This window comes from Excalfactoria chinensis, chromosome 3 (assembly GCF_039878825.1).
Source record: "Excalfactoria chinensis isolate bCotChi1 chromosome 3, bCotChi1.hap2, whole genome shotgun sequence".
NCBI lineage: Eukaryota > Metazoa > Chordata > Aves > Galliformes > Phasianidae > Excalfactoria > Excalfactoria chinensis.
This window is the reverse complement of record NC_092827.1, coordinates 55,797,143-55,820,323: the sequence shown is the minus strand read 5'-3', so window position 1 is coordinate 55,820,323 and position 23,181 is coordinate 55,797,143. Positions and strand designations below refer to the sequence as shown.

General features: G+C 44.7%; 2 protein-coding genes across 8 annotated transcripts in view; both read left to right on the top strand.

The window, feature by feature from the left end:
* Window positions 1–2,796: 2,796 nt before the first annotated feature.
* RSPH3 (radial spoke head 3) lies at window positions 2,797–14,383 on the top strand. Of its 2 annotated transcripts, XR_011903001.1 has the most exons (9): window positions 2,797–3,007; window positions 3,143–3,230; window positions 4,274–4,418; window positions 5,730–5,875; window positions 6,386–6,589; window positions 7,615–7,777; window positions 8,826–8,912; window positions 10,886–12,991; window positions 14,193–14,383. XR_011903001.1 is itself a non-coding variant. In XM_072330874.1 (8 exons), the coding sequence occupies exons 1-8, from the start codon at window positions 2,886–2,888 to the stop codon at window positions 11,074–11,076; spliced, it is 1,146 nt and encodes a 381-aa protein (XP_072186975.1). In that variant the 5' UTR covers window positions 2,797–2,885; the 3' UTR covers window positions 11,077–14,053. The 2 variants fall into 2 exon arrangements, 1 of the variants encoding a protein (XP_072186975.1); XM_072330874.1 differs by lacking the exon at window positions 14,193–14,383 and having other exon boundaries at window positions 10,886–14,053.
* Window positions 14,384–15,944: 1,561 nt separating this feature from the next.
* The window catches only part of PLAGL1 (PLAG1 like zinc finger 1), a 42,871-nt gene continuing 35,634 nt past the window's right edge, over window positions 15,945–23,181 (top strand). Inside the window, exons 1-3 of one of the 6 annotated variants that reach the window (XM_072330866.1) lie at window positions 15,945–18,230; window positions 21,709–21,878; window positions 22,061–22,193. The gene's annotated coding sequence lies outside the window, so the exon portion shown is untranslated. The other 5 variants (XM_072330865.1, XM_072330868.1, XM_072330872.1 and 2 more) reach the window with 5 other exon arrangements.

The window sequence follows — 23,181 nt, the reverse complement described above, 5'->3', positions numbered from 1 at the left end:
ACCAACTTCCTTGTCAGCCGCTGCAGTCCAGATTCCAGCCCTTCAGCTGCAGTATCATACATATCAAGTCAAGATCTAAATTATAAAACGTTGCTTTTTTTAAAAAAAAATTCTTTTAAGATGAAACCCAAGCAGATTCCAAGAGAAGATATTCTTGTGATAAAGATGGGAGATATGCCTGTTTTTCCTCATGTTAACTGCACGGTCTTGGCCCAGGCAATTCAACCTCATTATACACAGGGCACAAGCACTGAAAAACAGATGTATGCCCTCACCTTTCCCACTGCTCTTCCAAGTGTGAATTCTGTCTTCATCATAAAGCCATGATTAGATCTACATACACATGCAGCTTTGCATACAGTTCACCAATCAGTTCTGAGGTGAGAAGTGATCCACAGCATCAACTGCAGAATTCTGCAGAGCCCGGTATTCAGAGGAGCACAGAACATTACATGACAAGATATACAGATACATGGCTGTCCTAAGGGATAGAGTTATAGCCAGAAGATACAGCACTTGAGAAGCTTTTGAGCATGTGAAAGAAAAGAGCATTCACTGCTTCCCCTTGGAAGTTTTTGAGCATGTGAAAGAGGAGAGCATTTACTACTTCTCCTTAAGTGCCCAGGAAGGTTGGCATTGAGATAGACTGCAGAACTGTAGTAAAGTTATTTGGTATCAGGGTTTGCATTTTCCATATGCCTCCTGCACAGCTTTGGACTGTGCAGCTCAACCTCAGTGAATAAAGGATGATCCTGCTCTGACTCCAAGATACATGAAAAAAGGCCATTTATCTTAAGGTGAACAGAGAAGCTATAGTGAAGGGCCAACAGAAGCAGATCAGTCTTTTCCTACTCTGCAGATTTTATGTAATTGAACAATTGCCCAGGGAGACAGAAAATAAGGCAGAACTTTTGGGGTAAAAGGAAGACAACCGCAAGTGCCTTGTCCAAGGAATGTAAAGAGAGACTGTAGAGGGGGTAATGATGCACAATGGACTTGAGTTTCAGTAGGAAGGTCACCAACAATTGATTTTTCAACCAGCACTTTAACAAATGATGGTTTAAAACTGAATGTGCTGTGCTTTGCTCCACTCCCTGAAATGCTTTTTAACCCCTCCCTGACTTTTTCTAGACAGTGGGTATGGAGTTCTGGGGTGGTATAGGGCAAGGATGCAAGCCCTGTAAGTCTGTCATACTGAAAAGCAAACTTGTGCAGGAATTTGAGAGAAAAAAGGTGCTCGGAATCAGAGGTGACAAAGTATTTGCTAATTTTGTCTTGAAATCATGAGTAACAAAATCTCTTGTTAAGCACTGGAAAAATTAAGCCCTTCAGAACTGGAATTTCACAGCCCTGCTTGCCTCATGAGTTCAGTCAAAAGGAAGCTGCAGAAAGAACAAAAACAAGGAAGTTTAACTATTTTGGCTCAGAGACATGAGGAAAAGGATCTGCATGTTATCCCTTTGACGACTGTAGATCACAATCACCAACACCGCTTAGAAAAATGGTAATCTCACCATTGGGATTCAAGTTTAGCTCTGGTAGGTTGGTGTTTTTTTTTCCTTCTACGTCTCTCATTTGTAGAAGTTTGCAAGCTGGTATATATTTTTACTAAAGCTAAGTATCTCACTGTCAGAGCTAGGCCTACGTGTAGATACTGGCTGTATATCACAAATGTATTAAATGTAAACATCAGCAAAGGCACCATCTGAAGGCTGTCACTTACCAAGGACACAGCACTGCTGCAGTATTGCTGATTCCCTCTGACCCCATCACCGCAGCATGACATAAGCAGGGTTCACTGCACTTCTGCTAACTGTTCTCCAAGAGCATCAGAGCATGCTTATAACTGTGTTTAATATTTCTGCCAGACAGTTCAGTCATTTTCAGTCTGGATTGCTCTATGATTCTGTGATGTCCACGTGAAGACAATGGCATATCTGGCACTTGCTGACCTTTGCTCCTCCTGTGAAGTACTTCCAATGCTTTCTGGACTTGATGGTAAAAAAAAACCCTAGGTTCTATTGGTTCTGGTTAGCTTTGTCAGTTCTGCTCTCACCTCCCTCCCCAGTGACACCATACTCCTGGTTCCCTTGCTCCTTGCAGGCCACCTGTGAAGGAAACATTCTCTGCTACCTGAAACCTGTGACTGTCTATATAAGGTATTGTCATGGAGCACCTACACCTGCCATAGCAACATAACTGAACTAAAACAAACAGCTTCCAGAAGGATTCCAGAAACAAGGGGCAGGGATGTTCTATACACTCAGCATTGCTGAAGCGATCAAGGCTACTCACAAAGATTATAAAGAGCTATTGCTATAGCAGTAACCCTTAACTGCTGTTAGGCTCTGCTTAGATTCTGTGATTCCACGATTCTATGACAGGGGGTGCAGAGGTCATACCAAGGGCCCACCTCACTCTCCTATTTCCTACCATACAACATCTTTGAGGTATCTAAATCCCACAACAGCTTCCCAGACCAACGTACACACAGTACAGTAGGTTACCCTTCGGGACACTGCTACACCAGCCACCAACATGCGATCCAACAGATTTCTACGACCTTCCCCCACCCCAAACTTTCGCTTCGTACCGACCCCGCAGCCAGGCGCAGGCACAGCCTCCACCACAGCCACGCACCGCCCTGCCCCTTCGCGGCTGGCGAGCGGCGGACGGACGGCAGCGCCACCGCGCGGCCACCCCTCAGTGCTGCCCGAGCCGAGCTAACGGCCGTCCCGCGGCACCCCTCCTCGCCGCCACCACTGGTAGAGACGTACCCTGGCCCCGCGCATGCGCAGCGCGTTCCCCGCGTTGCCTAGAGACGGTTGCCTGGGCTCGTTACAGCCGTGCCGCTGTGGGAGCGGGAGCCGCTTGCGCCCACCGCCATGATGCCCGCGCTGCGCCCGCCGCCGCAGGCGACCTCCGCCTTGCCCTACACCTACTGCAGCCCTCCACGCGCCGTGCCAGCCCGCCCAAAGTACCGAGCACCTCCGGAGGCCGACGAGCCGTGAGTGCCCTTAGCACGCTGCCCTTAGCACGCTGCCCTTCCCGGGATGGGGGGAATCCCGGGACTTGGGGTTTTAGGGGCTGTAGTTTGAGGTTGCGCTGCCCTCACCGCAGCCGTGGGCGCTTGTTGTTGCAGGGTGAAGGAGCCCGCCCGCTGGGCCAACCTGATGTACGACAGGAGGGTGGTGCGCGGCAACACGTACTCCCGTCAAGCCGTGCCGACGGTAGGTTCTCCGCGGGCATCTTCCCACGGCTTCATTGAGAAGCAGCGCCTTAGTTTCTCGTGCCGGGGGGGGTTTGGTGGGGTATTAGGAGACGTTTCTTCTCAGGAAGAGCAGTGAGGCAGTGGCACGGGCTGCACAGGGAGGTGATGCGGTCGCTGTCCCTGGAGGCGTTCAAGAGCCGTGTGGATGTGGCACTGAGGGACAGTGGGATGGGCCGGTGGTCAGATTAAATGATCATATTTTCTGGCTTTAATGATTCTGTGATTTCTTCAGAGATGATTTCTACAAGGATGCTTTGCGTAGGAATTTAAAGCAGTCTGTTCTTAAAAGCAATTGTATGGAAATAGCTTTGTGCTATTTGTTAGTTGTTCCAAGCAGCTTTGTTCCAGCAGCTCACCACTCTTTCAGTAAGAAAAAACTTCCCCATGACGTCTAATCTAAATCTCCCTTCCTTTAGTTTAAAACCATTCCTCCTTGTCCTGTCACTGCCTACCCATGTAGAAAGTTGATTTACCTCATATTTATAAACTCCTTTCAAATATTGGAAGGCTGCAATGTGGTCTCCACACAGCCTTCCTTTTTCCAGGATGAACAAGCCCTGTTCCTTTAGCCTGTCTTCATAGGAGAGGTGCTCTAGCAATCTGATAATCTTCGTGGTCCTCCTCTAGACCTTCTTCAAAAGCTCCACATCTTTCTTGTGTTGGGGAAGTCCATTTCACTTTCTTAAAGTTCCACCTGGAAACTCGCAGCTGAGTGAGAATAAGCCATTTTAATGTGCTTTATCTTGTTTTATCTCAGCGTGAGATGGCATTAAAGTACACCTGTAGGTATCCAGTACATCTGGATACCAGTTAGTTTCATGCTCTAGTCTTTAAGGAAACTGACAATTTAGAATGAGTCTAAACTGAAAAGTAAATCTGAAATACTAGGTTTGTAATGCTAAAAACAACAGCAGGCTTCATTTGCAAGAGAAATTGTAGTTTCCAAGTACCAAGTGTATGGTGGTGTATTTTTAATTTATTTTGTTGTTTGCTCCTGTCCAGTGTATCCATCATCCTAATGCATTTGAGATTCAAAGGCAGAGAGAAGCACGGAGGAGAGCATTGGCTAGAAAGAAAGCAGAAGAGCAAATACAGCTACGAACACCTGAGCCTGTGGAAGGCAGAGAGCACGTCCATGTGCAGACAGGTAAAGAATGATTTTAAAAGTATAATAATAATCTGAGAACAAAAACTTGCTGGTCTAAATTAACTTACTGAAGTGTTGATTCAGTTGGTAGAATCAATTCAGGTTAAGGTTCTCTAATCCTTTCCATTATAAACTCTCTATTTTTAGTTCTGTTTAATTACTAATGAACTTGGTTAATGAGAGTGACTTTTTTTTTTAAAGAACGTCTGTTTTTCAGCTCTCAGTGCACATTCTTGAACACTGGTCAAGACAACTTCATTTATTCTTTCCTTTTCCAGTATCATCAGAGAAGTTTGATGTATGCCTCAAACAGAGGTGTGTTCTTTTAGTAAGACCAGTATTAAAAATTACTGGGGGGAAAGGAAAGAAGAATGGGTAGTGGCCCTAATTTTAAATAGGAAACTGCCTTATTTGTGAGCAAACAATGTATTTGTCGCAAGACCAACGTTTGGCAGTGGGTAATCATGGGATGAGCACAATGTATTGCTGTGCCCTTCTGAAAAGCATTTCAGATCGTCTTATAAACTGGGAAAGCTGCTGTGGTACGTTCTAGTCAGATCTGGGCTTTGGTTTTGTGAACTACAGCACAGCTGAACCCTCCTCCAATGTACAGTGACTTTTCAGCACTGAAATTCTGTTGGATGCAGAAGGAGGCAGTCTATTGTGGCTATCATGGTCTCTTTCTTCCCATCTTTCAGTGCTGATAATCTTAAGTATTCCCCAGACCTTCTTTTCTGTGCTAGGCTGTTAATCTCTACAGCGGGAAAGAGACATGTAATTCAAGTGAAGCACGTGGTGCTATAGATGTGTGGTTAACTCAAAGCTACTTCCAGTTGGCCCAGAAGGAGAGCGTTGTTTTTTCAAAATCCAACAGATCCAGCCTTCTTCATGCAATGGAGAAAAATGTGTGGCTTATTACTGTTAATAGTTAGTAGATCGGTAATCGTTGTCCATTTCTCAAACTGCCATATCCCATTACCTCTAGCAAGAACTGTTTATTCTGCAAGGTGGACTGAAAATGGTCTAGAATGATCTCTTTAGAAACCTGGTGAATGGGTTTAGGAGTAATTTCCAAGAACTGGACCAGATGTCACAGAAAGTGTGGTATCAAATGGCTTTTGTAGCAAACAGTTCTGGGGGCTTTTTTTTCTTTGTTTTAATTTGCTTTTGGTTTTGTTTTTTTGGTAACTTTATAGATACAGCTTCACAGCATCCTTTGTATGTAGTTCACATAGTACACTAATCAAAAATAGTCGTGAATTAAAATAAAAAAGAATCCAATGTGGAGCATTCCTTGTGTTTTATTTCTAGAGCTGTATTTGGAAGAGATAAGTGACCGGGCCATAGAGGTTGATATGGAGTGTCAAACAGATGCATTTTTGGACAGACCTCCCACTCCTTTGTTTGTGCCAGCCAAAACAGGAAGAGATGTGGCGACACAAATAGAAGAAGGAGAGGTATGAAGCAAAGTCACATCCACATCCACAAGTAGTAGTAAAGTGTATTTCCTATATTGAACAAAACAGACAAGACCAGAAAGGAACTTCTTATAGAATATGCGAAAGAAACCATACAAAACTGAGGAATGTATGCAGGTTCTGCTTCTTTCAGCTAAGAACAACAATACTGAGAAATATTCTCCTCTGTGGAAATAGTAACCAACCAGACAGGGACTGGAAACACAGAAGGGAGCAGCAGTAGGGTCCACGTGAGCGCTCTGCTTCTCCTTGACAGTGCCTTGAGTGGCTGCAGCTGAGTATGTGGTGTCTTACTCCAGCCCACTCATCACTTAGACCCCAACAGCGTTCATGCTTCCTGCTTTAGATGGCACTGGATCCCGACCTCCACTTCTCATCACCTTTTTCTGCACAGGTGTTTCAATCATCCTCCTTTGCTCCTTGCCAAGATGCTGAGAGGGATTGTGGTAAGGGGTCATTTATTTTTGTTTCACTGACTCTCATCCCCAGCTCTTTGACTTTGACATTGAAGTCAAGCCAATCCTGGAAGTGCTGACTGGGAAAACCATTGAGCAAGCTTTGCTGGAAGTCATGGAGGAAGAAGAGCTGGCCAATCTGTGGGCACATCAGCAAGCCTATGCAGAACTGCGCAATGCAGAGCTGGCTGAGGTCCAGCGCCTGGAAGAGCAAGACAGGCGATACAGAGAGGAGAAGGTAAGTCTTATTAGGAGTAAAACAGGCCTGTGTGAGTGCTCGCTACGTCCAGTACTAAAAGATGAGCTCTGAAATAAGCTGAATGTGGGCAGAAGGGTATTGTCAAGTTTGATGTTCCTGAAAGCATTTTGGTGCCATACAGCTTCACACAGATTTTTGCTCTCATGTTTCTGCTCTGTACTGTTCTGTTCCACTAGAGCAGTCATGCTCAAGTGACCTGGTGACTCAGGCACCTGATCAGAAGGTCAAACCTGACAGTAGTGTGCAGCTGTTACTCAAGCCTGTTCATTATGATAATATCTAAATGAGTAGTTACAGTGCTTGAATGTGAGAAGCACCTCATGTTCTTTCACACAGAATGCATGTGCTGCTGTACAAGTGCACATACCTCTCAGGATCTCCAAGTACAAAACTATGCTAGTAGTATCTAGCAAGTAGAAATAAATAGAAATGGCAAGTCTTAATTTCTGTTTATTTGGGTTAATAATGTTAACGTTATTATTGTTTTCCTGGACCAACCTATGTTTTAATTTTTTCTTATGTCAAATAGTATATAAAATCAGAAAAGTGAAAAGCTGATTAAGTTTTTACCCAACCTCACCTTATTTCAAGGGCATCAATCAGCTCTATCTGCAATAATCATAGAATCACCAAGGTTGGAAAAGACCTAAATGATCATCCAGTCCAAGATGGATAATCAAGCAGTTAAGATATCAATGGATGATAAGGTATCAGAGATGGATTTCATTTAGCCAGACACAAGACCCTTATTTTACAGACTTGCCAAAGTTAAAAAAGCTATATCAAAGGATTCCTCTAGTCCTTGTACCCCACAGATTCAGGCTTGCTTTCAAGGAGTTTTTTTGTGAGAGTTAGAGGCCACAAATACTGGCATCCAGCTCAATACTTAAGTATTGGTACTCTGATTATCTCTGCTGTTTACAAGTTTCACACTGATGATTCTTCAAAATCTAGATCAAAAGAGCTAAGGGGCTGAAAGTTGAAGCGCAGTGTTGTCTTGACAGGAACGCTGCAAACAGCTGCAGATGCAAATGCTGCAGAAAGAGAAAGAGACCATGGAGAAAATTGCAGCTCAGACATTTGCTAAGCGTTATTTGGCTGATCTTATTCCCTCAGTCTTCAACAGTCTTCACGAGAGTGGGTTCTTCTATGATCCTATAGAAAGAGGTTTGTACTTTATTTTTTTAATATATGGAGTAATGTAAAAGTCAAACCATCCATAAACACACTTTATGGTCCTATTATTTGGAATAATGTAAAAATACTTTATTCGTTTGCATTTGTGCTTGCACAGGTAGTTTCCAAACTCACGTTTTTAATACAAACATTGGTTATCTGCACCAAGTGTTCAAAAATATGTAAGAGCTGACAGTTTTACTTAACATGAGAAGAGCTGCTTTTATGTTGGTAGAAACAAATGGAGAGGACCGGTAGAGAAAGAGAGAGGGATTCAAACTGTTTTAAGCATATTTTGATAGGATAAGTGAGGAAATATATATATCAATCTGAATCTTTGTTAATGATTGCTGGAGTAAAGTTAAAAATGGTCAATAAGAATTAGGCTCTGCAAATAACTTTAGAGTTGTACATCAGCAACTTTCAAGCTTTCAGAATCAGCAGCATTTCTTATGGGCTACCCTGATGCACCCTGCTTATCCAGTTCCCGCAGAGAGGGTGCACTCTCTCCAGAATGAGACAGAAGGCAAATGCAGAAACTGAGTGTGTTTTGCAAACTGAGCAGGGATTGGAACTGCCACATGCAAAAAGCATGACTGGAGTAAGCAAGAGCTTTTTGGTCAGAGAGAACAAATGCTTTCAGCAGACCAGAAGCCAGATGTACTTGGAAAGCAGAGCAGGAAATGTTATTCTTCTGAGTTGCTCAGGATAGTTATTTTCATCTAACTAGAACATTACTGTGCATCTCATGTGTGCTTGCCCTTTGGGGGGTGTTAAGCCAGCCCCTTTGAAAATCAATGAAGTTGAGAGGACTCTGGTTCAGGTCCATTATGATGAAGAATCTCAGCAAAAGAGGTGGGAGACAAGGCACCTAACAAATCCTGAGAGATTTCATCTGGCTCTTGCAGAGCAAGTATCTTCTGGCGAGGTTGTTCATCCCTTAATGATCATAGCAAATGAAAAACAGCCCAGAGATCCCATTGCTCATCCTTAATAAACAGATGCTTTTTCTCGCTTTCATTCTGCCAAATTCTTACAGACATTGAGACAGAATTCCTGCCATGGCTGATGACAGAAGTGGAAGAAACACTAGAAAAGAAGATTCTGGGAAGGGTGATGCTTGACTGTAAGTTATCAGTTAATCTGGGCTCTTTGTTTGTAATTGTTTTTTTCCCCAGTCAGAGCAAATATAATGGTTGTATGCTCATTATGGACTAAGGGAGCAGGTGTCATTTTAACAAGAGTTCCAAGCATCTGTGGCTTTGTATGTCTGCCTTTGGGTTTTGTATTTATTAATTTTACATTTTAAAATGATTATAAAAGTTGGGAAAATCACTACTGCAGCCACTAAATGATTGATTCTTATCTGAAGTGTTAGAATTGCCAAACATGCTGCACTAATTTCTCTCTCTGCTGGTGCTTTATGTTGTTTGACATGTATTGCTGCTGAGAGATGCAATACTTTTGGCATGACAGTAAGGTCAGGTGACCAGCACTTTTCATCAGAACAAGAACTTACTACTTCAGCAATCAATAATCAAGTCCTTGCTTTTGAAGCAGATTAAAGTATCACTCTCTGCTTTCTTTTGGGCTATTTTGGACTAAGCATGTGGGTTCTTCTATTGGTCAGTCTTCAGAGGCTGGACAGTCTTAAAACTGTCTTTTGTAGAAGTACAAAATTATGATGCATGTGTGTCTACCAGGCCAAACCCATTCTTATACTTGCTTTACATATTCATTTTTGCAGTTTCACCTCAAGCAGTGATTGTGGATTTGAATTACGATTGTGTTTGTTTCCTTTGGGTTAATTTTCAGCTTAACCAGGACCCAGTATTTCCTTTGTTGAGGTCCAATTCAGATAGCTACAGCTGCACAGTTAGTATTTTTATCCTATGATATATGTGTTGGTGGGTACACTTAAGAACCACTTCTTAAAGGATTTCTTCTTGAGGGAAGGAATTTTCTCTCCTTTTGAGCAAGAAATGTTGCATGTGACCACTGATAAAACAACTCAAGGAAGATGTTGCTGTAGGATATACCATCAGATTGTCCATCATATTCTTGTGAAATCTTCAATTTTTACTGCCAGATACCAGGGTTTTGCACCAATTTGTAGATGCGCAGAATAATTAAAGCAGGCTAATAAGTAATACTGGCAGCATCTATTTATGCTAGTTTACCCACTGTGTGTCCTGGCTTATATCCAAGCATGCACTATTGAATAAACCATTATCTCTGCCAAAAGAAACTGTGGATTACTTTCTCCAACAAGTTTTGTGAAGGCAGGTGCAACCTCAGCTGAGATTCTGGCTTCTTCTCCTACTTATGCAAAAGCATAGGATGTTTTTTTAAGCTACTTGAATACAGAAGCTGTGTAAATGGCTAATTTTGTCACCATGCAATAAAAAAACAGAACTGCAAGGGAAGAATCCACAATCTAAGGTGGCATGTTTGTCTTCTCAAGAGATAAAGAACTCAGCCCACAAATTAGCAAGGAATCTTCTTTTGGTATCTGTACGTTGTCCCATTTTCTATGTTAAAGACCTCTTCCTCCATCACTGGCCTGTTTATTTACTATATTTAAATGATGTATTTCAAAGTGAATGTTGAATTATTGTTATTTTCATTGGTTTGGAAGAGGTACAATGTTTAGAAAAACTTAGAAAGGCAAAACAACAAAAATAATACAGAACAGATGTTTAACAGCTGCTTTTCAGAAATAGAAAGTCTTTTTGATGACTCCCACAGTTCCAGTACTACCCTCTGCCAAAAACATTACATGATACGCAACCTGGCTAATTCACCTTGTAGGGTGGCCTGTTCCAAAAGTGACCAGACAACAATGAAGAGATGTACAAGGCAGTCCAGGTGAACCCTTTCAAATCAGTGCTTTCAGTGCAAACCTCTGATTGTAGTTAGGCTACAGCAACAGCGATGATTTTTCTTATTTACACATTCTTTCACCATTAGTATTATTTCTATTTGGGTTTGGTTTTTTTTCCTCAGCACAAGAATTCACAGGTCAGCAACATGTAAATCATTTCAAATTACAGTGGTTTTTTTCACTCTGTTTGCTAATGACAGTTTTGTCTATTTCAGCATTGATTCGTACGGTGACTGAAAAACGCTTAGATGCGTTTAGCCAAAAACCTCTGCCTGATCAGATAGAGGCACCTGCTGAGGAGCACAGGCCAGCAGTCACAGCAGATGAAGAGACTGACCAACCTGCTGCTGATGAACAGGCTTTGAGTCACACTGCTTTTCAGTTAGAGGAAGCCGATCAAGAGTAAATGGAGGACTCGGAAACTGACCAGCAAGCAGGCAAGTCATCATCCTGTCTGTTTACTGGTATTGTGGTGTAGGCATGCTGAAGGATGAATCTAATCAACACTACAGCATTAAAGTATATTTTCCAAATGTTAATGTTGCTGATTTCAGGTTGAAAGAGTCAAGAGAGTTTACTAGTGTCATGAATGGCAGTGAAACCCTATCCACTTCTAGATAATTTGACCCATCAAAAGCCAGAGCTATTTACAAGTGAAAAGGAATGCTGTCTCACATCCCACTCCAGAAAGACATGAGAATGATATTGAGAACATCCTGGTAACTTTTGCAAGTGCTTTGATCATGTTTTAAGGACGAAGATGTTCTTACTTTGTTTATTTTGAAAGGTAACTGCTGCAGAACTTAAATTTCTTTCCACTCATGTTATTCGTTCCTCCCTTGACACACTTGGATTGGCATCTCAGCAGGCAGTAGAGTAAAGGCTGTTGTTCCTGACACTCTTCAAGTTCTAAAGAGTTATCTGGGAACATGTGCCCATTCAAAGTCCTCCTTGGCCTCCTGCTATGGGGCTGGGTCCTGTGCTAAGCTCAGCCTTGTTGTTTTTTTTTTCTCATCACTCTTCTTTGGTAATCCATTGCATTGGTACCAGACGTGAATTAAAAAATGCACCTGCACTGCCTTCCTGGCTGTTTCTGGGCCAGCTTTTCAAGTGGGGCATTCCTGCTTGTAAAAGTGCATTGCTGCAGCAACAGCATTTCCTTGCTAGTTGTACTGGTGGAACCAGTCCCACCTTGTGTAGGCTGCCCTGTGCTATGTCCTTTCTGCAGTACAGAGTTTTCTGCTAACCCAACAGGCCAGAACCAAATCTAAGAGTGATCTCAGGAATGACACCTGCAGAGATAAGCACCTGCTTCACATCTCATACTCTAAGGAGGAATATTCAGACTTTTCTCTGAACCACTCGTGCTTGTGGCTTCAAAGGCATACCCTGCCTATCTTCCAGCCTGAGCTCTGATATCCAGACTTGGTTGTGATGTATTTGGAAAAGCTCACTTGGATGGTCTCATGTATTTGCCTGTCTCTGTAGATAGCTGAAAATTTGAAATCATGAGGTGTAGCCACCAACAAATCCACCTAGTGGTTTGAGGATCAGCAGATATGCCTGTATTAAACTGTAATCATATAGTACAGATTGTAGATAGACACACAGATGCCTTCTGAAGCTGAAGTATTCCTCTGTTTGCTAAGGTGCTGGTATTTCAACATAGTGTGCTTAGCTTTTCATCTACGATTGATTCCTCTAACCATCCAGCAAAATGCACTGTGCATGAAATTAAGGTAGTCATTACTCACTGAGTTCCTACTTAAGTATCTGAGAATAATTTGCTTTTTTGACACATGACTGGAAATGAAAATCAGGTTTAGGCATTGAAGCCAGTGGGAGGTTTATGTCAATTTCAACCAGACCTGGATTTTGCACTGATTTTGTTCCCACTGTGTTGGAGATTTTTGTCATGACTTCTTCAAGCTAATTTTTTCTAGGTAACTGAAGGCTGTGTGACTTGTTTCAAGAGAACTGTAAATGAAAATTTACTTCAAATATTTCATTATTCTGTTTAAATAGGTTATGGCACTATTATGTATTCTTAAGTTATTGTAACAGTCATATGCCTTGCATTTTTACTTCATTTGAATCTATGGTTACTATTTAAGACTATTTTATAGCTTGATTGTTGTATTTTTGGAAAAAAAAGGTTTTAAAAGAGTTTTAATACAGCCCTTGTCTACCAGCTATGATCTGCTGTGTTTCATCCTAATTTCACACAGTGCCTAGGGACAAAAGGAAGGCCTTCATGCTGTACTTGGTCTTTGATGGGAACTCAATAGTCTTCAGGATCAGAGAGCTGAGCTGAGGGGCAGGTATGAAAAAGCTAACCTTTATGTTCCTGAAACCATTCTTCAGTGGCAATGTGCTTCAAATTAATGAAGGAAAGGAAGAAGAATAAGAGAATGAACGTGATAAACTTTATCATACATCTTTCTTCTCTGCTGATAGCAACTGAAAAAGGAACTTAAGATCCACATGTTCTGTGTTGATGGCCAGGCCTGCAGCAGTTAAAAAGAAGGGAACATTTATAATAAATGATATTTGCCAACACAAATTCGTATGGCCTCCCAGGGGTTTGGGAGCTGACTTCAAACAGTTTTTTTGTTTTTCAATACAAGTAGCAGTTTTAAAAACAGCCATTAAGAAAGTGCTAGAAAAGAAACTCCTAGCATCCTCCAACCATGAACATTTCAGTTTGGCAAACCAAACTGCAGTGGTGTCCTCACTCTGTCCCAGGGCCAAAAAAACAGTCTCTGCTTTCCTGAGAATGCCATATGCCCTCCCCTGCCGTGAGGCTAGGCTGATTGCCCGCTGTTTGTTTCTGTCCTGGGTCAGAAGCTGCTCCTTCACACTTCCAGTATTTGTTTTTCTGGTCTTCTCTTTAGCACTTCTTCTCCCAAACCAAAGACTTGAAAATTGCATCTCACACCACCAGAGAGGTGATGGGAGGAGAAACACTGGCTGACTAAGCTCTTCTGGTGAATGGGAAGATTTAAGATTTTGTGCTTTTAATTAAAAATACAAAGAGAGGAGCCTCCCAATTTGTCCATGCTGTCGTCTTAGACTTTTTCTGACAACCCCAGTGGGGGCTGTGCCTGGAGGAAACACCAGCTCCTCAAAGTTTTTATACTTAGTTTCTGTCTGCTACAAGGGGTACACAGATGACTACTAGAATATGCCTGGTTTCTGATGGGGCTGGAAGATTGCCAGAAGCACCTGCCCTTCTGGAAAAAGCAGCTCTAATTTTACAGTGATGATTGTCATCTTTGTCCATGTTCAGGCTCCTGCACCCTCCTGGTGCTGTGGCTGGGGCTGAACGTGCTTCATCAGGACATGCAGCAACTATGCACTGCAACCAGAGCTGGGTTTGGGCTTTCTGGGTCCCCCTGCAGTGTGACAGTTCTGAGAGCTGTGATCAGTTGGCCCCTTGGCAGGGGCCCCAAAGACAGATGATGAGATACTTTTCAAGAGCAAGTTGTCATTAATAAAGTATAATTACTGTATTTTTTTCAGAATGTTAAGCATTCATTTTGCAAATGGAAAAATGCCATTTCTTGAGAACACCAACAGTCTGGAAGAATCGAGGAGCTTCGTGCACCAGCCTTTATTATTGGATATCAACACCTGCTTTAAGTCTTCACCTTTTTGTCTTTTATTAAAAAGCAATGCCTTTCATATTAGGTATCTGAATCCACAAATATTTGTACATACCCAGAATTCAGAAGTGAGTGAGAACTGCAACACAGATATTACCATTTCCACAACTAACAGATCTCTTGTCTTTCCTATCCCTTATTTCATACTTGTACAACCTTCCCTCGCTCATCTTCAACAGCTACCTTGATTCCTTCTACCAACAGTAGTTTTCAAGCTAATGGAGGTGAGAAAAAGAGGAGAGCTGGCTGTGTGAACACATGAGCCTTCTAGCTGACATACACATTTCTTTATCAAACCCCAAGAGCTGGATCATGCACAAATTCCTGAGCAAGATGCTCAGGATTGTTTCCTCTCAATCCCATTCTGGTAGAAGAATTGCTGTAGAGGCTCCACCCACCCTTCTGTTGTAATTGTGCAGTCCTAGTTCAGGCATAAGTGTTTTTTGCCAGTATATTCTCATCTTCCTTTTGAATATACTGTTGGTTTTTTTGTGTTTTTGTGTTGTTTCAGACTTCCCTCTTCTAACAGGTTTTCAGAACTGTACTGCAGTATGCTCAGTGTGTATGTCTTAAATCCAGTTCTAAGGCGCTGGAACGGCAACGAAACTGGTGAGGGGTCTGGAGCACAAGTCTTATGAGGAGCGGCTGAGGGAGCTGGGATTGTTCAGTCTGGAGAAGAGGAGGCTCGGGGAGATCTCACTGCAATCTACAACTTCCTGAAGGGAGGTTGTGATGAGGAGGGGCTTGGCCTCTTCTCCCAAGCAACAAACAGGACCCAAGGAAATGGCTGCAAGTCAAGTTGTACCAGAGGAGGTTTAGATTAGACATTAGAAAGAACTTTTTCTCTCAGAGAGTGGTCAGGCGCTGGAATGGCTGCCCAGGGAGGTGGTGGAGTCGCCGTCCCTGGCAGTGTTCTGGATGGTGTCTGGATGAGGAGCTACGAGAGATGGTTTAGTAGCTTGTGGTAGCAACAGTAATGGGAGGTCAGTTGGACTAGATGATCGTGTAGGTCCTTTCCAACCTTGTGATTCTGTAATTCTAATGTATAGTTATGATAGTTCTGTGCCATGTAGGCATGCTATTCTGGAGAGGAAACTGATAGTGCTAAGGACTTGGTGATGAATTCTACCATGAATTACAAAAGGTGGAAGAGAACTTTGGTGTGCTAAGAACTTAAAAACCTTTACACAAAGAGGAGGTAAGATGGATGGGACTGATAGTAGCCCTAGGGCAGACTGAGGATAGCTATCTGAAGGTGGGAAGAAGCTCAGCTTCTGGGATGGAGCTTCTCTTTTGGTGTCAACGTTAAAATCAAACAGAGCAAGTATAGTCACTGCTCTCAGGTAAGCTTCAGGATGGTTAGGAAAGTATCCCAATGTGAGCAGGGAGTACCATGGTTAAGCCTGCTGCAGTAGGTTACATTTTTTACAGAACCATAAAGCCACAAAGTAAAAATTTTATAAACACTTTTCTTGACACTTCTCCTCCACATCCCCTCTCTCTGATCTGTGTCCCCAGGAGCAGCTGTCACAGCAGGTGAGGTGGCCAGCACTATACCAGGCAGCCTGGGGCCATCCCCAAGATCTGCAGTTCTTCTCCCCACTCAATACTCCAGCAGCACAATGCCAGGGGTGTGTGAGGGACTCAGGAGGGGACAGAAAGGACAGCAGTGCAGGCATTAGAAGGCAGGACAGGCTCCAGAATGCATGGAAAGGCACCACTCTTACCTGCTCCAGGTTGTTAGTCGCTCCCTAGTGACAACCACCTGGACTTCCCTTTGCACTAAATCCCCAAAGTCTTAGCCTTTACAAACTCCCTTGTATTTACAGTGCGAAGACAGCAGTTGAGGTCACCCAACAAAGTCCTCAGGGAGATCCTGGGATTCTGGGCTTTCTAATTGATAAGCAGCACATCTGTGTGCTGGAGCCAACACGGGGCTTTCCCTAGGAACTATCTGAAACAGGACGCAGAGTTCATTTGGGCATTGAACTTTGAAGAGCATCTGTAGCTCAGAGGAACTGAGCACAATTGCTTCTGAATTCTGGTTCTTCTTCTGGCTGTACCCAGACCAGCCACTGGTCAGAAAAAGCCTCAATCAGTAGTATTCATATGCAGAGAGGTTGCTCATCTGTGTGTACTAAAAGCTGCTGGTCCCAGTAAATCTGTATCCATGTGGTTTCCATCTATTAATTTCTCTGCAGAGAGCCAAAGCATTGCTCCAACAACCAGCTCAGCAGTTTAGCTCCATGTTTACTTCAGCAACTGCTTGAGAAGTGGGAAAGATATGGAGAGTGTCCATCTGGAATTCCCCTCAAAATCCTCTTGATGTGGATGGACCAAACTGGACTACATTTCTATGCTGTAGTGACAGACTGGGAGCAATTTGTTGAGACTAAAATTCACAGCTGTTTTGCTGCTGACAGGAATCACAAGTTTCAAAGAGCTGGGGAGGGAACAGATAAAAAGCTACAGCAGTGAAAGTGTTTGCTTGCTTGCTTATGTGCACGTGCTAAGCATGAACCTTACCTTACCTAACCCACCTTTAATGGCTGCAGCCTTGGGAGCCTGCAGGAGCTGTATTAACAGCAATGGTATACAGCAATATGTGGCAGTGGCTGTGTGGTGTTTATGAAGTCATGATCCCTGTCCTGCCCTCCTGCAGCAAGCACCTTTATGCCTGTGTGACAATATCTGTTGCAGTGAAGTACTGAAATCATTTCAGTTTGGTTTCTCACAGCCAGGGCAGCTCTACCATTCCCTGACACATAACGTGCTGACTCAGAGGTGAAGAGTGGAAGGGATCTCTGGAGATAGAACCTGGTCCAGTCTTCTGTAGAAGCAGGGTGTTGGTCTAGGCTGGGCTATGTCTGCCTAGAGCAGCACTGCTGAGATGAAGTCCAACTGTTGATCCATTACCACCATGCCCACTAAACCATGTTGCTCAGTGCCACATCTTCATGTTTCACGAACACCTTCAGGGACAGTGACTCCACCACTTCCCTGGGCAGCCTGTGCCAATGCATCATCTCTCCTTCTGAGAAGTTTCTCCTAATATCCAACCTGACCCCCTCTTGACACAATTTCAGGCCAGTACTGTGCTAGAGAGACCATCAGGTTTGAAGAACTTGCCATATGAAGTAAGGCTGAAGTGCTGGATGTGTTCAGCCTGGAGAAGAGGAGGCTCAGGCATGTCTAACTGTGGTTTCCCGGTGCAGAATGGTGGTTGTGGAGCAGCAGGGGAAGCACTGCCCCAAGAAGGATGCCCTGTGACAGGAGCAGAAGCCAGGGACGAAAGCTGCATCAGGGGAAGCACTCCCTGAACATGCACACGCAAGTGCTCTCTGTTCACTGAGTACTGTGCTCAGCACCTCTGTTGCCAGCAGCAGAGACGCAAGATAACGGTACAAAATGGGAAACTTTAATGCCACGAAGTGCCTTCCTTTAAAGCGAAAAACAACGACCAATGAAGAAGGGGACATTTCTGAGGTTCCTGTGAGGTGCCGACAACACGTTACGATCACAACAAACAGTTTCTAAGGTTTAAAGCCGCGAGCTGCAACATTTCTACTAGAAGAAAAAAGAAAAGCGAGCAGACCGCGCAGCGGCGAAACCAACACCCCCAGCCCACAGCCGCACCCAGCCCCGACCACTCCGTGCCCCCTCCCTGGGGCGGCCGCGGCTGCCGGCGGGGCGCAGGAGGCGGAGAGGGGAAGGAGGGAGGCGCGGCGTCCCGCCCGCCCCCAGCCCTGCGCGGCCCGGCCTCTACCGCCCCGCAGCCAGGCGTCTCGTAGGGGCCGGGCACCGCCGCGGGAACGGGAGCAGCTTCTGCCGCCGCCGCTGCGCTCCCCGGCCCGGCGCTGGGGCAGCGGCAGCGCCCGCCGAGCCGCGCCATGAGGTGAGCGGGGCCGAGCCTCGGGGGGCGGGCTGGGGAGCCGCGCTGTCCGGGCGTCGGCTGGAGACTCGGGGCCGGGCGCGGCGGGGGGCACCTGTCGGGCCGGCAGACGCGCCGAAGAGTCCGCCGTCGGAGGGAGAGCGGAGTTTTTCCCTCCTTGTATTTCTTGGTTTTATTTATATATTTCTTCCCCTCCACCCCCCAACTTCTTACGAGCCGCAGCCCCCGCCCCCTGCCGCTACACGAACCCCCCGCCCGCCAGCCAGCTCGTCCCACTTGTCCGTCTGTCCTCTCGCAGTGCTCGGGATGGGCGCTTGGGCCGGGTCCAGCCCGCTCTGACTCGGGGAACAAAAAGCCCTCGGAGCTGGGTGCGGGGCGGGGGGGCGCATCCTTCGGTCGTCGGTGTTGTGCCGCGCGGCGGCCGTGGGACCGCGGCTCAACACGGAACTGCTCTCGGGGAGCTGGTTTCCGCCTGGGGAACAGCTGCGGGCTCGCATCTGTGCCCACCGCCCCGCTCTCAGCGCTACCTCCTGCCGCCATCCGCACCGCAGCGCCGTTCCCGTCGGTTTCTCACCCATCTCCAGCGGGACAGCAGCGAGTTGCGGTCAGGCGCTGGCTTCTGGGCGGACGTGCTTTCTTTGCTCTGGGGGAGGAGGCATTTACCGGTTACCGCTTTTTTTGTGTGCGTGTGTGTTTTTAAGTACCTGAGTCGGTTAAATTTTAACTTTCAGTTTTGTTTTCTTCTTTTCTTTTTTGATCTTTATTCTGTCGAAAGTCTGCGTCTTACAGCAAAATGACAAGCAGTGTTTCTGGAAGAGTGCATTCGGGACAGCCTCACTCTTCCCAAGGGCTGTTGCTTTCCGTGTGTGACACGGACACAAGTGTGGAGCTCTTTGCAAAAGGCGATTGGTGAAGATATCTGATTTATCTGGTTTATGTCTTTAAAATGGAGGTCAAATAGGATATTCCATCCTCACCTGGCATTCTGAAACTCATAAAGAACTTTGCAGGACAAAATACGAGCTGTGTTTTGGATACATCTTACATACATCATGCATATACATTATATATACATGTGTATGTTTATCTCATCTTGGTGATGAGTGGCTTCGATAGGAAATACAAATAGCACACACATCCTGCTTCCAGGAAGTGGCAGGAAAGGATGTGTGTGGTGTCACTGCCAGATGAGCAAATCCCGCTCTGACAGAACGAGGAAGGAAGAGGCACCAGACCTGTGTGGTCCCTGGAGCCCTCAGTGCTGAGGCTGTAGGATTGCCAGCAGCACGTGGGGCCTGGTGCTCCGTGCTACCGGCGACTGACACAACACGTGTTCCGGGTCCCAGATGCCCAGTCATGTGTGGTGGCACCAAGTGTCAAGTGGTGCCCTGGTGACTTGGCGGCTGCTCCTGCATTCTTTGTGCTGAAGGCCCTGGGAGAGGTGGTGCTGATTTGAAACTGGTAGCATGGCTGCAATGCCTTTTGAATGAGAGGCCAGTAGGGCTTCAAAGAAGAGGTCTCACCTTCTCCCTCACTTGCCAATCCTCAGTTAATCTCTTGAGTGGCCTACCACTGGCCTGGGATAGAGGAAAAACACCGTCCCTGGAGGTATTCAAAAGCTTTGTGAATGTGGACGTGGTTAGTGGGCATGGCAGGGATGGGTCAGACTAGATGAACTTAGAGGTCTTTTCCAACCTTAATGATTTTATGATTCTGTAATTCTATGGTCTGTGGCTTGGAGGTGCTGGATGCTGCTCCTGTACAGTGCTGTGAGTATGCAGTGGGCTGTGCCAGGCTGGTAGCAGTGTATGGGGTGGGAGTATGGATACAGTGACAGGATCAGTGCCAAATGGTGTAATTATTGTTTGATATTGCACGCGACGCTTGCTGCTGAGGTGCAGCTACGCATCAGGTATATTTTCCACCATTAGTGTGCACTTAATTGTCCTGCATTGTAAGTCAAAGCAGTCAAAGTCTCATTTGCAAACCTAATGGGAACTAGTGCAGATCCTGGAGTAGTATGACTGTGTAAGAGACTGATTGCCACAGCGTTCTCATTTTCACATGGTCTCAGAAAACATCTCTGCCATTTGAACAGAAACTAGTCATTCAGATTTGATGGTAAACGCTGCACATTGAGAAAATGGGATCATTTGCGTAAGAAGTAGAAGATGAGTTGAATGGGAATAAAAGCTAGAAATGATGTGAGAGCTGCCAGTTTCGGTGGAGCTACACATCATATTGAGACTGGCAGTGGGAGGCTTGAGAGCTGTGTGCTTACATGCTTTCCTGCATAGCATGAATTACCTCTTAAGGCAGAAAGGGCTGTGGAATCAAGTACTTAGCTTCCAGGCTGAAGCCTTAGGTGGGCTTCTTCAAGGTATATTTAAATTGCTCTGCTTTTAAAATGAAATGAGTTAAAGTGCTTTGAGTGCATTGTTCCTAGGTAGACTGTTTTTTTTTTAACGTGGTCACTTGTTCAGTGTTAATTTTGCAGACATGTAAGCCAGCGGGTCTCAGTAATTCTCCCTAACTAAAGACGGTGACTTCTTTTTCCTTCCTGTTTGGTATCTGCCCTGCAGAGAATCCCCTCCTAGTGAAGATCTGCCAGCACCTGTTTCTTCTTCCCCTGGCTGTCCTGCTAGGGCTGTATGGGAGGGAGTAGCATAAGGTAGTTCTCCCAGCTGCTGTGACATGGCTATTCTGCAGTGTGTTGCATGGGCCAGGTCCTGGGACTCTGTCCTTTCTGTTCTTTCCCTCAAGCACTTAACTTTGTGGCTGATGATTAAAACCCGAAACCATCATCAGCCCTCACCCCACCCATAAGTGAATTCACACTCTACACTTTGGGCAGACTCTGCTGGTGTTGTTTTTTATAAGTTTCATTTGTTCACACATTTCACGTTATACCTGACTTTGTGGGCATGAATAATCCCGTTCATTAAGGGTAATCTTGCTCACAAGATGTTTGCAGAACTGGAGTGTATTTAAAGCGTGCATTGCCAGCGAGTTCCCTCCTGGCTCCACTGAGGTTTTATTTTAAGATGTTGCTGCTTTCTAAGATAAGCATGAATCAAACGAGACAGCTCCAAATGCTAAGGGAACAGTGGTCACATACTTCTGCTTAAGCACGTGCCACCATACAACTGACCACACCATTTAGTTGTCACTAAACCCATTTCTTTTTTTGCATGTGTGTGTGTGAGCAGGTAGGAAATCTCTGTAGCATGATGCCAAGGATACTGCTATTCTATGGCAACTAGCAGGAAATAACAAGAGTTACAACAGAATGAAGGTCAGTCTCCTTGAATTCTGCTTGGGAAAACCCTGGAAGTTGACCATAACATTTAACTCTGCGCATCCCGAGATAATCAGATATTTTGCTTTTGTTGGTGGTTTATTTTATTTTATCTTTCTTCAGTGCACCATTTTAAATATGGGCTGTTTGGAATTTGCGTTGAAAGCATGTTTCTGTTTGCAGATATCTCTAACAGGAAAATCTAAAAGGGATGGTTCTTTCCACATGTCTTTATCTCCATGCTTCTGCAGTTTGCTCTTCTCTCTTGGTTTTTCTGCCTGTCCTGTGAAGGTTGATCCCTCCCTGTAAAACAGCAAGAGCTGCAGTGCTAAATGAAGATCAAGAATGCCTTGGTAAGGCTGTTTCACAAACAACATGAGATGGGGGAATCTATACTTCCCAAATAGCAATAACTGCTTGTAATTCTGAGCTTGAAATTATGATACCATACGGAGTATATTAAAAGACATTGATTTTTAGTTTTAATGAAGTGGAAAGAGCACTTGGTTGCCTCACTGTGTTTTCTCCCACTCAGAATCCATGATTTTCAAAGGGCATCCCTGGACTCGCTGACACCATGTTCTCTTGCTTAAGCCTGTTAGAAGCTCTGGTGGGGATGAAATACATTTCCAGTCCTTGCTGTGGGTTGTAAAAGAGTTTGAAATAAGGTCAGTTGTGCTCGGCTGGTAACTTACTGTCTGACTTCTTTGTTTTTTATCAGTTTTTTTCCTCTGGAGAACCTCAATTTGCATGTGTAAAATAAATAATAATAAAAGATCTGGATCTTTGAGATAATGATATAAACAGATATAAATGAAAATTCTAGTTCTTGTCTGTGTCAGTGGAGAGCCTGAAAGATTAGCCATAAAGAGGAGGATCTGTGTACATTTTGTCTTGTTCATCTTAGTCTAAGGGCTGCTACTGAAGTATAAATGAGCGTGTAGGGGTGTCTCCAGATTAGCATCATGGTCTGCTGCTAGGCCCAGCACCTGGTCCTTACTCTCCAATGATTAAGTGCTGGGGAAGGCCTCCCAGTTGTTCCTGACCCACTGGGTCAGAGAGCAAGTGCTCACATTCAGCCCAGCCCAACTTCTGGGACTCAGTTCTCCTCTTGCAGTCATTTTCTCCTCCTCCCATTCTTTGAGGAAGCCGTGATTAGGTCTGTCCAAAGAAAATATTTCTCCATTGCCTGTTAGATGCGTATATCCTGAGGAGCAGCAAAGTTGTCTCTTGTGTATACTGAGGTATGATAGGAGAGTGTCCATCCTCTACAGTACCTCAGTCTTGGCTAGGTTGGCACTGGTTTTTTTTTGCCTTAAGTGGGAAGTGGGGCTCCTCTCAAGAGAGAGAGGTATCACCAGACAGCACACGGAGCTGCTTTAGTGCTAAATGTCAGATCTGTTTGCTGAGGGCTGTTGTTGCTGACCTGCCTGACCCATCCTATCACAAGTACTGTGTGTGATGTGGCTCACACTGTTCATTGCATGGCTGGCACCATGCATTGTCTATTTAGTGATGCCAACTGTTGGGGAAGGCTGCATGTTGATGCTCTGGGAGCCTTAATGACTCCTGTATAGCCAGGTTCATTCACGGATTAATAACGAGTCTGGCTTCATCCTGTTGGAAGGCACTGTCCCATCTACAGTGCTCTCAAAC

What these genes read in the sequence shown, in the direction of transcription:
- RSPH3 (XM_072330874.1), top strand. Translation starts at nt 2,886, where the DNA reads ATGATGCCCGCGCTGCGCCCGCCGCCGCAGGCGACCTCCGCCTTGCCC. An exon ending in CACAAATAGAAGAAGGAGAG is followed by an intron (nt 5,876 to 6,385) that starts GTATGAAGCAAA and finishes TCTCATCCCCAG; the next exon opens with CTCTTTGACTTTGACATTGA. An exon ending in CTATGATCCTATAGAAAGAG is followed by an intron (nt 7,778 to 8,825) that starts GTTTGTACTTTA and finishes AAATTCTTACAG; the next exon opens with ACATTGAGACAGAATTCCTG.